We start from the raw sequence: 14,783 nt of genomic DNA on the forward strand, positions 1-14,783 counted from the left end.
AAGTCACGGGGAGAAGAGGACCTGGCAGAGGGTTCCAGCTCATTAATGCTACCTCAGAGGGTACAAGAGACCAAATCAGCAGTAATATTTTTAGACTGATTGTTAACTTTCTCCACTTTCACCCTTCTGTGCCAGCTCCTGTGGGTTTTACAGCTGAGTCACTGTTGGAATTTTCTGAAGCCTTCCCCAAGAGTACAAAGGCACCCAAGAGTGATGGCGGCAGCAGCAATGGCACCAGGAGCCAGGCACCGGATGCCTGCACTGCAAGACACCGAGCTTGAGCTCAGCTCAGGGAGAGCCCAGGCCCGAGACATCACAGTCTGTCTAACAGGAGTAATCATGGGAAAAACCCAGACCAGGAGCCATTATTTCCAGCCTGAGACACAAGGCTGCACGTGGAACCCTTCTTCCCTATCCCAACCCTCAGTCCTGGGTTGCCTGCTCAAAATCTACCTAAAGGCATAACAGGAGCACTCATTGCAGGTATAACAGAACGCTCTCTGCCTATGACCCCAACCCTGCAACTCTACAACACACCCCAACTCAGGCGGTGATCCTGCGAGTCTGAACTCCCTCCACCAACTCTGGATCCCACAGGTCCAAGGTGGTACCCGACATAGCCTTTCTCCCCGATCTTGATCACCGGACAAGTTTCATTAACCTGAAGAAATGACATGCTCAAGTCCCATGTAAGGTCAGCAATACTCGGTCCCTGGACCCAACCACCTCAACTTCTTTCTCACCTAGGAGGTACCACGTTGTCACACTGCTTCTCAGGCCCTCCCTCCTCTCTGCACTAAAAGCTATTCTCCCTCAGGAGACTACCTGACTCCATGACAGAATTCATGCTCCGGTGTATGAAAAAAACTTTCTGTAAATGCATCATCATGCCCTAAAAGATATGAGGGCTCAGAGCTATTGATCACTGAACAATCTGTCCGTCCAGATGATCAACACAAGTAGGAAGCAGAATAGAAAGAGACTTTGTCTGAACTCTGTAGTTCAAACTTACCCGGAATTAACTCAGCACTCATCATTCACTCAGTAAATACTTACTAAAAAAACAGGAGCCAGGCTCTGTGCTACATACTGGGAATATAAGCAGTCAAGACTTGGACAGCTGAGGTAGATTTGCAGGAGAACTTACTTGGGCCCAGAAGTCCATGTTCCACAGAGGAGGAACCCAACCCTACTCTGAACGTTGCCTCAGAAAGGTTATTTGGAAGTAGAGCAGCAGCAGAAGCAAAATGCTGAAGACTCCCCTCTCATCCCAGGCTGATTCAGCCTGCAGACCAATGGGGAGCCTATAAGTGACACAGCACAGGGAACACACTCTGCACTGGTTAGCGGTCAGAGCAGAAACCAAAGAGGGTGAACAGGTTAATCTCCAAGGGACTTCTAAGGAGAGTCGGAAAACAGGACATGTCCTCTGGCATCCTTAGACTGAGCGTCTGGTCTGCCCGCTGGGCTTCTGCACAAGGCCTTCATTAGGAGTCCTTGTTTCCAGGTCCCCTAAAGTAGGTTCTCAGTCACCCCACTTCCTGCTGAGTAATGCTGCATGCAAAAGAGTCACCAGGGGAAGGCAGGAATACAAATGCATCGGAGGGCACAGCTGATGAGCTGAGACTCTGGGTGAAGAGGGAGTCAGAACCATCTCATGCCCTAGCCTTGAGTGACCTCGGCAAAGGAAAACATCATGGCTGAACAGCCCTGGAGTTGTATATACAGAGATACTTTACCGGAAGTGTTCCTGCTCAACATGTTAGGGTTCTGCCCACAGGAACACAGGTGTGATAGGAAGCATAAGAGGCTTGGAATCAAAGAAACCCAGGCTCGAATTCTGGTCGTTGTTTCACTTTTGGCACTTCACGAGCTCTGTGAGCATTATTTCCTCATCTTTCAGATAGGAACAATAATAGTACCCATTTCACAGGACTGTGAAAGCATTAAATCATGTGATATACTTCACATAGGAAGTAGTCAATAAATGGTGATTAGTCACTCTCTCCCCCATCCCAGGACATTGAGGATAGCTTTCATAGCCCTCCTGTTCCATTACAGGACTTAGGACACTGCAAGTAGGACAAAGGTAGCCCCAGACACAAGTCACTGGGGTCACTTCTAACATTCATCTTGCCCTGATGGGAAGGAAGGCTTCCTCCCCAGCGTGAGATGAGGCCTTAGGGGTAGGCAGAGTCTAGAAGGGAGGGACCTCACAGAGTACCACACCCAAACCAATGCTGGCCTTACAGGCACAACTCTCAAAAACAGATTACACCCGAGGGTCTTCCTGCAGGCCTCCCAGGCCAATGAAATCCATGTAGCAGAAGGGCCCTAGCCCCTGGAGACAGGTCTCCATGTACCAGTCTCATGCTGAGAATCCAATGAAATGTTGCCCCAATGCCAAAAAAAATCCTTAGGGGAGAAAAAGGAAGCCCCCAAGCACAGCAACTACCATGCTGCATTTGGTATACGTTCTCATCTATTTCCCCTTGATAGTTAAGGGGATTTTTAAGGGCAACAATTTTATTCGTTGATGTACCTTCAGTGCCTAACACAGTGCCTGGCACACAGCCAGTGCTCAGTATTTGTTGAATGAATTTAGCCAAGATTTTTCAGGCAAGAGACCTGCTATCTCCAACCTTGCCCCCTACACATTGCTGAAAACTTAAGAGTTGTGGAAAATGGTCAGATGTAAACCCATAGCCACATGGGGCAATATATCCCCCAGCAGGGCCAAGGAAGAAGCTTGCACCATGTGCTCCACGCAGAGACAGCAAGCTACCAGGCTGCCTGCAATGATGACTCCCAGACTGTCCAGAGCTGTTGAAATACCTCCTCCCTCCCTGAAGAAACTGAGCTAGTTGGTCTTCAGATGGGGAGGCAATGTAGGCACTGGAATGTGGGCTGCATGTTCCTGCATTGCTGGCAAGGGCGCAGCTGGCTGGTGGGAGGGCTGCGTCCTACTCCAGGAGGCGGCACCCTCATGTGGGCTTTCCAAGAAGGCCCAGAGCTCAGAGAAAGGAAAGAGATGGCCATCACCACAGCTCCCAAGCCCAAGGATAACATGGGGATCAGGGATGGGTGCCCCCTCAACCCTCAGAAAGAAAGACATACACACACTAACCCTGCCCATGGCTAAGTCATACCTCTGGGGCAACTCTCTGGGTTCCCATGAACGCCAGGGCCACAGACTACAGGCCATCCCTGATCCAAAAAAATCATGTAGTATTTATTACCTAAGTGCTTGAGACAGAACATGTAGAAGTAAATCCATCCCCACTTCAGAGACAAATAACTACTAACAGGCCTTTCAGGTGGTGGGGAAGCTGAGGAAATTATGGCTGGGCCCAAGCTATTTTTTTTTTTTTTGTAACAGCCTAATTTCAGAATGACTTTCAGGACAACCTCTCCAAGCCCCAAGTTGGCCCCTCCTGCATTTCTATTTGTTGTAATACATTTCAGAAGGACCCCTGTAGCTAAGAGAAACCAGAGCCAAAGAAGGGCCACACCCAACGTGATGCCAGTGAGAGAGAGTGTCTTGGTCAAACACTGATCACCACAGACAGGTGCCCGCCTCCTGGGTGGGCTCCCCTGTCCTTTGCTCAGATACAGCAGTGAGGGTGGGGACAAGGTCAGCTTCACAGGCCCCCCGCTGGCTTCAGAATACCACATAAAATAAACTACCACTGCCTCCAAGCCAAGATCTCCCGGCACAGGATACCAAACAGTGACACCACACTTCCAAGCCCAGGGAAAAACCTGAGTCAGCTAAAGGCTGGTACTTCAAGAAATTCTACCTCAACTCAGAGGTAGTTACTTAAGGTGAAGCTCTTCCCCACCTGCAGCCAAATAAAAAAAATCCACCCTCTACCCCCAATCAAATGGGATTTACCAAAAAACTGGGCATTAAAATGCCAACAGACACAACAGTCCCAGGCTCTGCAAAGCATTCTAAAAAAAGACCTGCGCCAAACAGGGTGGAGGCCAGAGAAACCAACAAGACAATACCTTGCTGCCATGACTGCCAGCTTCTGGAGAGGGAAGGCAAAGAAGGATGACAGGCTCTGTGAACCCCACTGTCAGCACCAACAGCAAATGGCCGCCCCCACCCCCGCTTTCCATCTTTTTAAAGTACCTGCTGCCAATATTCTTTTTATTAAGGTGTAATTTACATAAAGCGAAATACATAGATTTTTATGTATAGTTACAGTATTTCTTAAGTTCACATTTCTTCCTGAATACTCCAAGACTTGCGTCTGGCCAACCCTCCCCCTTGAACCACAAGAGGGAAATAAACGGGCAATGGGAAGGTCTGAGCAGAAGCAGTTCAAGGCCAAGAAGCCCCTTCAACTTGTCCCCATCGAATCCTTCCAAGATGACAAGGGATCCTAAAGGGGAGTGGTTCTTCCTTCATCCACTTGGTCACCCTTAACACAAAGAAAGAAAAAAAAAAAGCCTCCGCAGCTGAGAGTTACTCCACCCCACTTACCCTGCTTACCCCTTTCCAGGATCAATGCTCTTAACCTTACGTTAAGCCAATTCCAAAATCCCAGTATTACCCAGCCTCACTTGTGGTTAAAATTCTTCCCTTGCCATGATTCAGGGACCACCCATCCTTCACACATAGCTCCCTAGTTTTAAAAGCCACTGAGAAACAGAATCTGGACATCCAGTAATCAGCCCCTTAAGTCCCCTCCCCCACCTAAAAGTGTTTTGCTTCATCATCTCTAAGACAGGCCTGGGCACTAGGGGGTTACCTGGAGCTTTTCTGCATAAGACTGTCACCTTGTGGACCCTTCTCAGGGCCACCTCAGGTACAGACTAACAACTCCAGGGAATTCATCAGGGTAAGTGGAAAAGCCATGCCTGCCTTTACGAGCAACCATCTGTCCTGCCACACTCACAGCCAGCATTTCCATCTTTTGCAAAACAGCTCCATGTTGTATGGGGAGGGGGGGAGATGCAAAGGTGAACAGAACAACTGTTGCTGTGGATATCTTCACTCACTACCCCATATACCTCTGCCCCCCTCCCCAAGCCAACTCATTTTCTGGCACTCACCTGAGTGTGTGCTGTTCGGGGCTGAAGAATCTGAGTCTTGGGTGCTCCAGGGTCGGTCCCAGCCTGTGAGACTGAGGGACTGCAGGCCAAGGCACAAGTCATTTGCATCTGGGAGGCCACGGGAAGAATCTTGCGCAGAGGTGGGGAAAAGCATCCTGCTTGTAACTGTTTCTTCAGAGTCCTGGAAGTCTACTTTGGACAGGAGGACAGCAGAACCCCAGAGTTAAGTGCTGTTTTCCCCAGTATTATCAACAATAAATAATATTAATAATAGTTTCCTTAGGCTCAAGGACCAGACATCCAAGCTGGCTGGATGCTGCAGCCGCTGCCTCTGCACTTTTGGGGGTATTAGAGCAAGAGCAGTTGCCATACAGCCCCCCTCCCCACATACACACCCCTATCCCGTCTGCATTACAGACTGGGCCAGCATGTGATCAGGCTGCTGATGCTTCCCGCTGCCAGTGACATCAGCCGGCTGAGCTGTGCAATAGAGAGCGGCATCATCCCTCACAGAACGGGGGAGGAGCAGGAGGGGACGACAGGGAGGAGACTTGCCTCCCAGGGAAAAGACAGCACAACAGCTACTTGGAACAGTCCGGGTGCAGTGCCGGTAAGTCAGGGTTGCGAGGCAGCGCCCTCCGGTCTCCAGCAATAGTGGCCAAGCGGCCCTCAGGCACGACTGAAGTCCTCTCTGCCGACAGCAAAGCCAAAGCAGCAGACTGCCTGCTTGTGTAGCTCTGCCCTCCTGCCCCTCCCTTTCCCTCCCTCTGCTCTCCACCCCCCAAACCCAAAAACACTCTAGTCCTGGACTCTCTCCAGCTGCTTGCTCAAGCCCTGGTTTTGCAGCCCGATGCAAAGCTTCACAGTTCTGCTAGCAAAAATCTATGTGCTCCAAGTGGCCCCTGAGCAGTACCCTGACACAGCAGTGTTTACCACTAAGGATGGGACAACCTTCAGAAAAACACTATACACTCGGACCCTGGGGAACAACACTTGGTGCGCCAGGCCTGTCAGGAGCAGCTGATCAGAGAAAGGGGGTCAGCTTGGGCAGGGGGAGGGGGAGTCACTGGGCAACCCACATGCCAGAGTCAGATCTGTCCTGACTCGGATACTCCCTGTTCCCAAGTTCCCTGACCCCAAAAGGATGGGCATCAGTCACGAGCAGATACAGCAGGACCAGCTCCTCCCTCCTGCAAGTGCAGGTACAGACTGAGGAGACACTCCCAAAACAGTGTCTGACAGACCAAAGTAAGAGAAACAGTCTCAGAAGCAGGATTATGCCTTATCAGAAACCCCATGTGCAGGAGCTCACATCACCTGGCTCTGTCAACACTGTTTCTCTTGCTTTTCCAGGAGCACTCAGGATACACTGGCCAGCTGTAAGGATCACTGCCTCTGGCTGCCCAGGCCCCCTCTCAAGGGTGCTGCCCAGGACCAAAGCCCTATTTCGGTGACCACTCACAGCTCCAGCACCAAGTCCAGCTCTGCCCAGAGCTTCTGGAAACTGCCATTTCCTGTCTGCCAACACACTCTCCTGCATCAGTCCTTTTCCAACATGACCTCCAGTCACAAGGCTTCTTCCTCAGAAAGGAGGGTAAAGCGAAGGTCCCAGCTTCAGCAAGCAGGCTGCTCGCACCTAGACCAGGTAGGCAGCACTCCACCCTGCTTGTTCTCCCATGTTACAAGAAAAAGTAACCAGAGACAGGAAGCATGCCCACCTGGGACTGCCCAGGACAGGGTTACGAAGTGGGCAGAGTGGAGGATAATGCTGTTATCCACAGGAACAGCTTGGCCAGAGCCTCCTGAGTATACCCTTCTGTCCACAGGCACTCAGGCACAGCCTAGAGGGGGAAAATGGCCAGTCTGTGGGAGGGACTCCTCCCCTTGGTTTTTTTTGTTGTTTTTTTTTTTTTTTTAAGAGCTTTGCTGCTGTGTCATCTATCCACATTATTCCTGTCTGGCTGTAGATACTCTGCTTGCTCCCTGTCTGTGCCTGTCAAAGCCTTCTTCACCACTGCACAGGCTGAGCAAGAACTCACCCATGCTGGTGTTGCCCCCACCCCAGACCACTCCCTCCTGCTTCTCTGTCCACCCTTCCCCTAAGCTAAGGATATACTTTAAAAATAATCCATATGTATTAATTATAAAAACACAATGCTTCCTTTAAAAAATCCATATTTAAGTACCTATTCCCCACCTACACCAACTATCTATGTAGTCCCTTCCATCACATGTGAGCACACCTACAACTAGAAGCAATCGTTCCTCTCCTCCCCATCTAAAATCAGGGCGTTTGTGGATATGGGTACCCTCATGCCCCAGGCAGAGAGAATCTAATCATCAACTATACTCTTGCTACCCAAACTATAGTGTGGCAGACCAGCAATATCAGCATCACTAGGAGCTTGTTATAAATACAGAATCTCAGACTCCACTTGAGACCTATGGAATTGATCTACATTTTAACAAGACTGCCAGTTGATATTAATGCACATAAAAGTTTGAGTAGCATTGATCTATACAACTACCATGAACTTCCAAACCCAAGCAGAAAGACCCCAGGCCTGAGCAGCACATCAGTTTAAGTCCGTTTAGAAACAAATGGCTACAAGCATCTAGGAGCCTGGAGATCTAAATACAGTGTAACTCTCCCTTTAATCCCAGCATTCCCACTAAGACATCACCTTTATCTTTATCCAGACATTCTCCATTCCACTGTTTCTTTCAGGTAAAGGCTTGCACTACCACTGTAAGATTCTTTCACTAGTTCCTCAAATTAACAGAAGACCCTGTTAAACCCTTAGTGTGGCAGGCTGGGAAAAATTAAGTAGCTTTAAAAGTCTTATAGAGCTTGCTTTTACTCACCAGGTCTACCACCGTGTGATCTCGGTCAAGTTACTAAACCTTTCTGAGGATCTTTTCATCTGTAAAGTGGCAACAGCAGCTACCTTTCAGGTGTTTTGCGAGGATTACATAAAGCATTTGGTACAGTGCCTGGCACAAAGTATTTTATCAGCATGTTGCTTTTAGTAGGTGACCATATAATTTATCATCCAAACGAAGGCACTCTTGAGAGAGAAAGGGGGCAAATATTAATAATCATACCAGGACAGCAAGCTTGAACAGAGACAGTCCTAGGTAAACTGGTAGGCATGATCACTCTTATCTGTGGCCATTTGTGTTCAAAAACATTTTACCCAAAAAAGCCTCTTTTCTAATGGCTTCCTGATCCCAGCTCTCCAAACTTGCCCATTCTGTTCTCTCTCTTCAATCTATGTTGACAGAAAGTCTGAGAAGTTAACTGTCAACACAGGCTAACATTCAGTAAGTTGAAAGGTCTGAAACACAAAGGCTGATTTTACTGAGTAAAGCCCATCTTTGCTTCTCAAACTCACATCTGATGCTGGACAGGAACTTGACCCTTTTTATTGGAGGATATTCTTTATAACCTTTAGCCAAGCACAAACTAGACACTCTGAAGATACTAAAAACTGGGAACAAGCACATGATGAAGTGAGACTTCTCCTTCTAAGGTTATCTATTTGAATAATGTCTCAGCTTAAATGCTTTCTACATCAACCCTAACCCTAACCCTGCAAGTTTCTATCTCAATACCTACACAACATTTCCGATTTAAGTTTCTTAATTTGGTTCAAAAATTTAAAATCATCTCCCTTTGAAAATATCAGTTATCTTCTTTATAGTTAATCTCCCAAACTTCTTAGCAACTGGACAACTCATGGAAATAAGTAAACTGACCCAAAGTCTAAAGTTTGCCAGAGTCTAAAATACAGTAACCTCTGGCAGACTCAAAATACAGAGGTGACCCAGGGGCTCTGGCTCTAGGGCTCAGAGAAGTATAGCCTCAACTCTAATCATTTCCATCCTCAGCATAAGAACCTGTCTGTCCTCTGATGACTCCTCTGCCAACAAAACTTAGCATGAAGCTGCTCAGGGTCCTCTGCAGCTATCATTCTTGAGCATCTGCCAAGTAGGGAAGTGAAACAAGAGGAGTAGTGACTTCAGGCCCCCATTTATGAAACCATTAAGTCAGGTTCCATTGTATAAAGGTAGATGGTGACTACAAGAAGTCCGTTGAGGCCCCTGGGAAACCGCAGATGGCTTCACGTAGCAGATGCATCACGAGCTGATCCTCGGCAGAAAGGGACCTGGTTCGGAGGAGGTAATAGGGGAGAAGGTAAAAAGCAACGCGTGTTTGGGCTAGCCAAGCCAGGAAGAACAGAGGCTGGAATATCAAACTGATGCTCAGGCATGCAGTGAACAATCTCTGTACACTCTTAAACAAGAAATAATGTGGTAGAGGGCCCAAGATGAACCAGAGATCCAAGGTAGGGAGGCCAGCCAGGGAGGTAAGGGATGAAAGGAAAGAGAAGGAAGAAGACGGCAGAACAACAGCTGGATAAGGAGGGAAGAGGAGGAGTTGGGGAGCAGGGTAATATGTTAAATGACATAAAGCAGACTACAAAGTTGCATCTATATCATGATTATGTAACTATGTGAAAATTTTTTATGTTGACAGATGATGTTGGTAAAGGAATACAGAAAATTACAAATAGCTTATGTGTGAGGGTAGCAGGCTGCTAGTGGATTTACTGTCCTTTAGTTATTGCACAAACAGTACAACGAAAGCTGTCTTCTCCTTTCTTTCTCTTTAGACTTTCAACAAGCACACTATTACAATTCGTACAGCAACCACACTTGAAATCTTTTACAAAATCTCAACTTCATCCCCAAATTCCAGTCCCTGGGAATAGCAGAGAAAGGACATTGAATCACTTGTCCCCATTAAATTTCTTTTAAATAACTGACCTTACAGTCTGTTGAGGCTACTTAAATCAATGATTTATGGTTCCTGAAGTTTTAAAAAGCCCATAAAGTAGCATTTCTAAGAATGTATTTCTAAAAAGACTGTTTGAAAGACTATTCCCCTGCCCCCACACCGCCAACTCAAGAAAACAGAAATGATTCTAAAAATCCATTTTGACAATCTAAAGAGAAAGAGCCAACATGCAAGAAGTCAGACATCTGCCACAATCATGTCAACTGTTGTGTGCACTGGGGCCCTTAACCACTCACACCAGGGGGACTGCGTTTCCCTAAAGCAGTACTTCTCAGACTTTCATGGGCATAGGAATGACTTGGGAATCTTTACAACACTAACACTGACTCTGACTCCGTGTGGGTCAGGTCCCAGAATCTGCATTCTTAACCTACTCCCAAGTGATATCTTACACTACTGGTTTGCTGAGCACACTTTGAGCATTAAGAGTTTAAAATGGTCTTCCTACCCCAGACTCTCTCTTCCAGGTAATTCATCCCATTCTTACACAACACCCCCTCTGCATGGTGTTCATTCTCCTAAACAAGTGCCTTCAACGGTTCTCTGCTGCCTCTCAGATCAAAGCCAATCTCCAGGCTTACTAACTTTCTCTCACACTATTCATCAAACTTTAAAGGCTGAACTTGAGTCAATCACAACTCCCTGGAAGTTCACTCTAAGAGAACAATGTACTGTTAATCTGTGTGTTAATAACAGTAGTTCAGAAGAGAGGGAATGCATGATGCCTAGGATGTTCAAAGAAAGCTTCCTTATAATTTCAGCTATACTTTAAACCACATTACAGATTAAGGTATGAGAGAACATTAGGTTTACTTTGTACTTCCCACCATAAAAATATGATCATTGGCTCATTTTAGTCTCAACCACATTAATGATCTTCAAATGAATTCTGTAATTTATGTCAAAGCAATTTCTATAATGTTTCTGAAAATAAATATTAACAATGTTTAGATTTTAAAATGGCATATACCATGTTTACATACTGGAAAATTCAATATTATTAAAAAGTCATTTCCCACCAAATTGATCCACATACTCAATGCAACCCCAGTAATATACATGCCTTTAAGCAATTCAGTGGGAAGGACTTTTTTAACAAATGGTGCTGGAACAGCCAAATACCCATATGGGGGGAGAAAATGAACCTTGACCCCCTACCTCACACCATTTACAAACATTAATTTAATATTAATCAGAGAGACCTAAAAGTAAAAGTTTTAACTTTTTAAAGCTTCTCTAAGAAAATACAGACTATCTTTCTGACCTGGGGCGGGGGGAATGCATAGCAATGTTTCTTACAGAGGACACAGAAAGCAACGATCATTAGAGAAAGTTTTGATACACTGGACTTATCAAAATTAAAAACATCTGCTCATCAAGACACCATTAAGAAAACAATTAAGCTAGCTACAAAATGGTAGAAAATATCTGCAACCATACCTGACAAATGGCTAGTATCTGGAGTATATAAGAAATATTAACAACTCAAAAGTAAAAGAAAAAAATAATTTTTAAAAGGGCAGACAAATCTTCAAAAGGCATTTCACACAAGAATACAGAACTGGACAATAAGCACTAGAAAAAATGCTCAATATCATTAGTCATCAAAGAAATGCAAATTAAACCACAATGAGATACTACTACATACCCACCAGATGGCTAAAATTAAAAAGACTGCTCCACAGTTTGCCAACATTTGGTGTTGCCGATCAGAACTTCCATATATTATTTTATGATGGTACAATCACTTTTGAAAAAGCTCTGCCAATTTCTTATACAATTACACATATACTATCCTATGACCCAGAAATTCTACTCCTAGGTATTCAACTAAGAGGAATGCAAGTGTATGTCTACAAAAAGACCTGTACATGAATGGTGATAGCAACTTTATGCATAATCACCAAAACCTGAAAAGAATCCAAGTGACCATTAACAGAAGGATAAAGTGTGGTGTATACATACATATACTAGAATATTACTCAGCAATAAAAAAGAATATTGATACATACACCAACATGGATGAATCTCAATTACACTGAGCGAAATAAACCTCATGTAACATATATATATATATATATATATATATATATATATATATATGATTCCATTTACTTGAAGTTCTAGAAGAGGCAAAGCTAATATACAGTGAAATCAGGTGGTTGCCTCCAGGGGGTAGTAGTGGGAGCCGACTGTGAAGGAGATGAGGGAACTTTCTGAGGGAATGGCAATGTACTACATTTTGTTGGGAGTTGGGTACGTGCATTTGTCAGAATGCATCTAATGATACACACAGGATTTGTGCATTTCACTGTTTATTAATTTTACCTCCAAAAACCTCTAAACAAATACTGAACATTAGAGTTAACATGCATGCTGAAGTTATTTAAGGGTGAATTATATCCATGTCTGCAAATTACTTTGAAATGCATCATAAAAGGGGATGGATTGATAAATGGTTAGGGGGATATATAAAAGGATATGTGATAAAGCAAATATGACAAAATGTTGATTGCAGAGTCTAGGTGGTGGGTATTAATGGGTGTTCACTTTATAATTCATTCATGTTTTCTGTATGCTTGAAAATATTCAAAATAAAATGCTGGGGGAAAATGAAGTTAGACTTTTTGTGACTAAAAGCAAGCCTGAAGTAATTGGTTTGATGATAAAAACCAACAACCAACTTCATTAAATTAGATTTTATGGTTGACATTTTCCGTAAGCAGAACGAGTTAAAATCTACAGACCCAAGGTTTTGACAAAACATAAAGCAAGTGATAAGATAAAAAGTATTTTAAGGGAATTCCCTGGCGGTCCAGTGGTCAGGACTCCACACTTTCACTGCCGAGGGCCTGGGTTCAATCCCTGGTCGGGGAACTAAGATCCCGCAAGCCACACGGCACAGCCAAAAAAAAGCATTTAAAAACACTGTATTTGTAAGGGCAAATTTTTTAACTTAACAGCATTTTAATTTTCTCAATCCTTCAGGTAATGAGTTAAACAGCCCTCTAAGTGAAAGAATAACATAGTCATCTGAAATCTCCATAAGCATTCTTGGTATACGTCCAAAAACCTGAGAAATTCAATGACTGACGCCTCAGGTAACAAATCTTTTCACAACTTAGATGGTTTCCAGTTCCTTCTTTTCAACAAATATGAAGGAGTGAATGGAACTGTCGGCAGGTAAATGACTAAAAATAATGATAGATGACTTATTTTTTTGCATATAAGTCAAGGAGTTCAAACAACTGAGTGACACTGCTCTAACAATACCTTCATTTCCCATCTACTTATTTATGTGAACAAGTTTACTCAGTAGGGCACAGATCTATAAAAACAGAAAAGAGGAATGTATTTGGTGTTGAAAATGCTGAGTCATTCTGGCAATAAGTGAGTCATCCAAAATTACATGAGTTATAAAAATGCCTCATTTATCTCATTAAAAAGCATTTCCAATAAAGTCTTAATCAATTGTCCTAGCAATCAATGGCCACAGCAATCCAAAACACTTATAGCCTTTTAGTCACAGGAAAAAATTTAAAATTTCAATTCATGTAGTTTTTGTTGCAGAGAAGTATAACGTGATCAACAGAAGACTAAACTGTAAAACATTTCATTAGTATAAAATTCTGTGGGAGAAGTAGACTAGAAATACAAGTAAAGGAGAAGAGGAGTAACGAGAAATTTCCCACTGTTAAAGAGCTAATTTACAGTTTTTTAAACAGATAATACGGATAAAAATCTCTACAAATTTTGATTCCACTGGATACATTTTTCGATGAAATTTTAGATACCAAGTTAAATGTGCAAGGAATACATTGTATTTTTTTAAATGTTTTTTTATTGTGGTAAAATATATCTAACATAACATTTTACCATTATAACCATTTAAAGTGTACAATTTAGAGGCATTAAGTACATTCCCATTTTTGTGCACCTATTACCACTAACCATTGCCACGACTTTTTCATCTCAAATTAAAACTCTGTACCCATTAAATATTAACTCCTCACTAACTCTTCCCCCAGTCTCCGGTAGCCATTTTCTGTCTCTGAATTCCATTATTTCAGGTACCTCCAAGAAGTGAAGTCATGCAATATTTGTCTGTTGCATCTGGCTTATTTCACTTAGCAGAATATCTTCAAGGTTTATCCATATTGCAGCATGTATCAAATTTTCCTTCCTTTTTAAGGATGAATAATATTCCACTGGATGTATATACCACATTTTGTTTATCCATTCATCTGTCCAAGGACACTTGGGCCATTTCTTTCCACTTTTTGGCTACTGTGAATAGTACTGCTATGCATATCAGTGTACAAATATGTATTCCCGTCCTGAGTTCACTTCTTTTACATATATATACTTAGAAGTGGAACTGCTGGATCATACGGTAATTCTATGTTTAATATTTTTTTAGGAACCACTGTATTATTTACCACAGCATCTATACCATTTTGCATTCTGCAAAGCACAAGTGTTTCAATTTCTCTACATCCTTGCCAACACTTGTTATTTTCTGGTTTGTTTGGCCCTTTTTTTTTTTGGTGGGGGGACAATGACCATCCTAATGGGTGTGAACTGGATCTCATTGTGGGGTACATTGTTTTTTAAAAATTGGATAGATACAAACAAATGTTTGAAGACTGCTGCTGCCTAGTCCATGAAACCCCAAGATCATGTTTTTAAAAATTTCCCACACCCCAGGTTTCTGTTGAACTGTTTTTCTTTCTATACCATCCAAGTGGTCCTAACGGCAAATGCCATCTTCTTGCTGGATTCTGCAATCACTGATTACAGTGATGGTCCACAGATGGGCATCTGACCCAACCTGGGTCTTAATAACTCATCCCTATGA

At 43.8% G+C, this 14,783-nt stretch overlaps 1 protein-coding gene across 7 annotated transcripts in view; it reads right to left on the reverse strand.

The window, feature by feature from the left end:
• The window catches only part of CPEB1 (cytoplasmic polyadenylation element binding protein 1), a 103,431-nt gene that overhangs the window by 20,819 nt on the left and 67,829 nt on the right, over window positions 1-14,783 (reverse strand). For 3 of the 7 annotated variants that reach the window (XM_068537832.1, XM_068537873.1, XM_068537859.1), the window contains exon 2: window positions 5,065-5,253. In XM_068537832.1, the coding sequence (XP_068393933.1) occupies window positions 5,065-5,218 (154 nt within the window). In that variant the 5' untranslated portion in view covers window positions 5,219-5,253. Of the gene's footprint in view, window positions 1-5,064; window positions 5,455-5,619; window positions 5,797-6,782; window positions 6,837-14,783 lie in introns of those variants that run through there. The other 4 variants (XM_068537868.1, XM_068537851.1, XM_068537837.1 and 1 more) reach the window with 3 other exon arrangements.

Source organism: Eschrichtius robustus, chromosome 1 (genome assembly GCF_028021215.1).
Source record: "Eschrichtius robustus isolate mEscRob2 chromosome 1, mEscRob2.pri, whole genome shotgun sequence".
NCBI lineage: Eukaryota > Metazoa > Chordata > Mammalia > Artiodactyla > Eschrichtiidae > Eschrichtius > Eschrichtius robustus.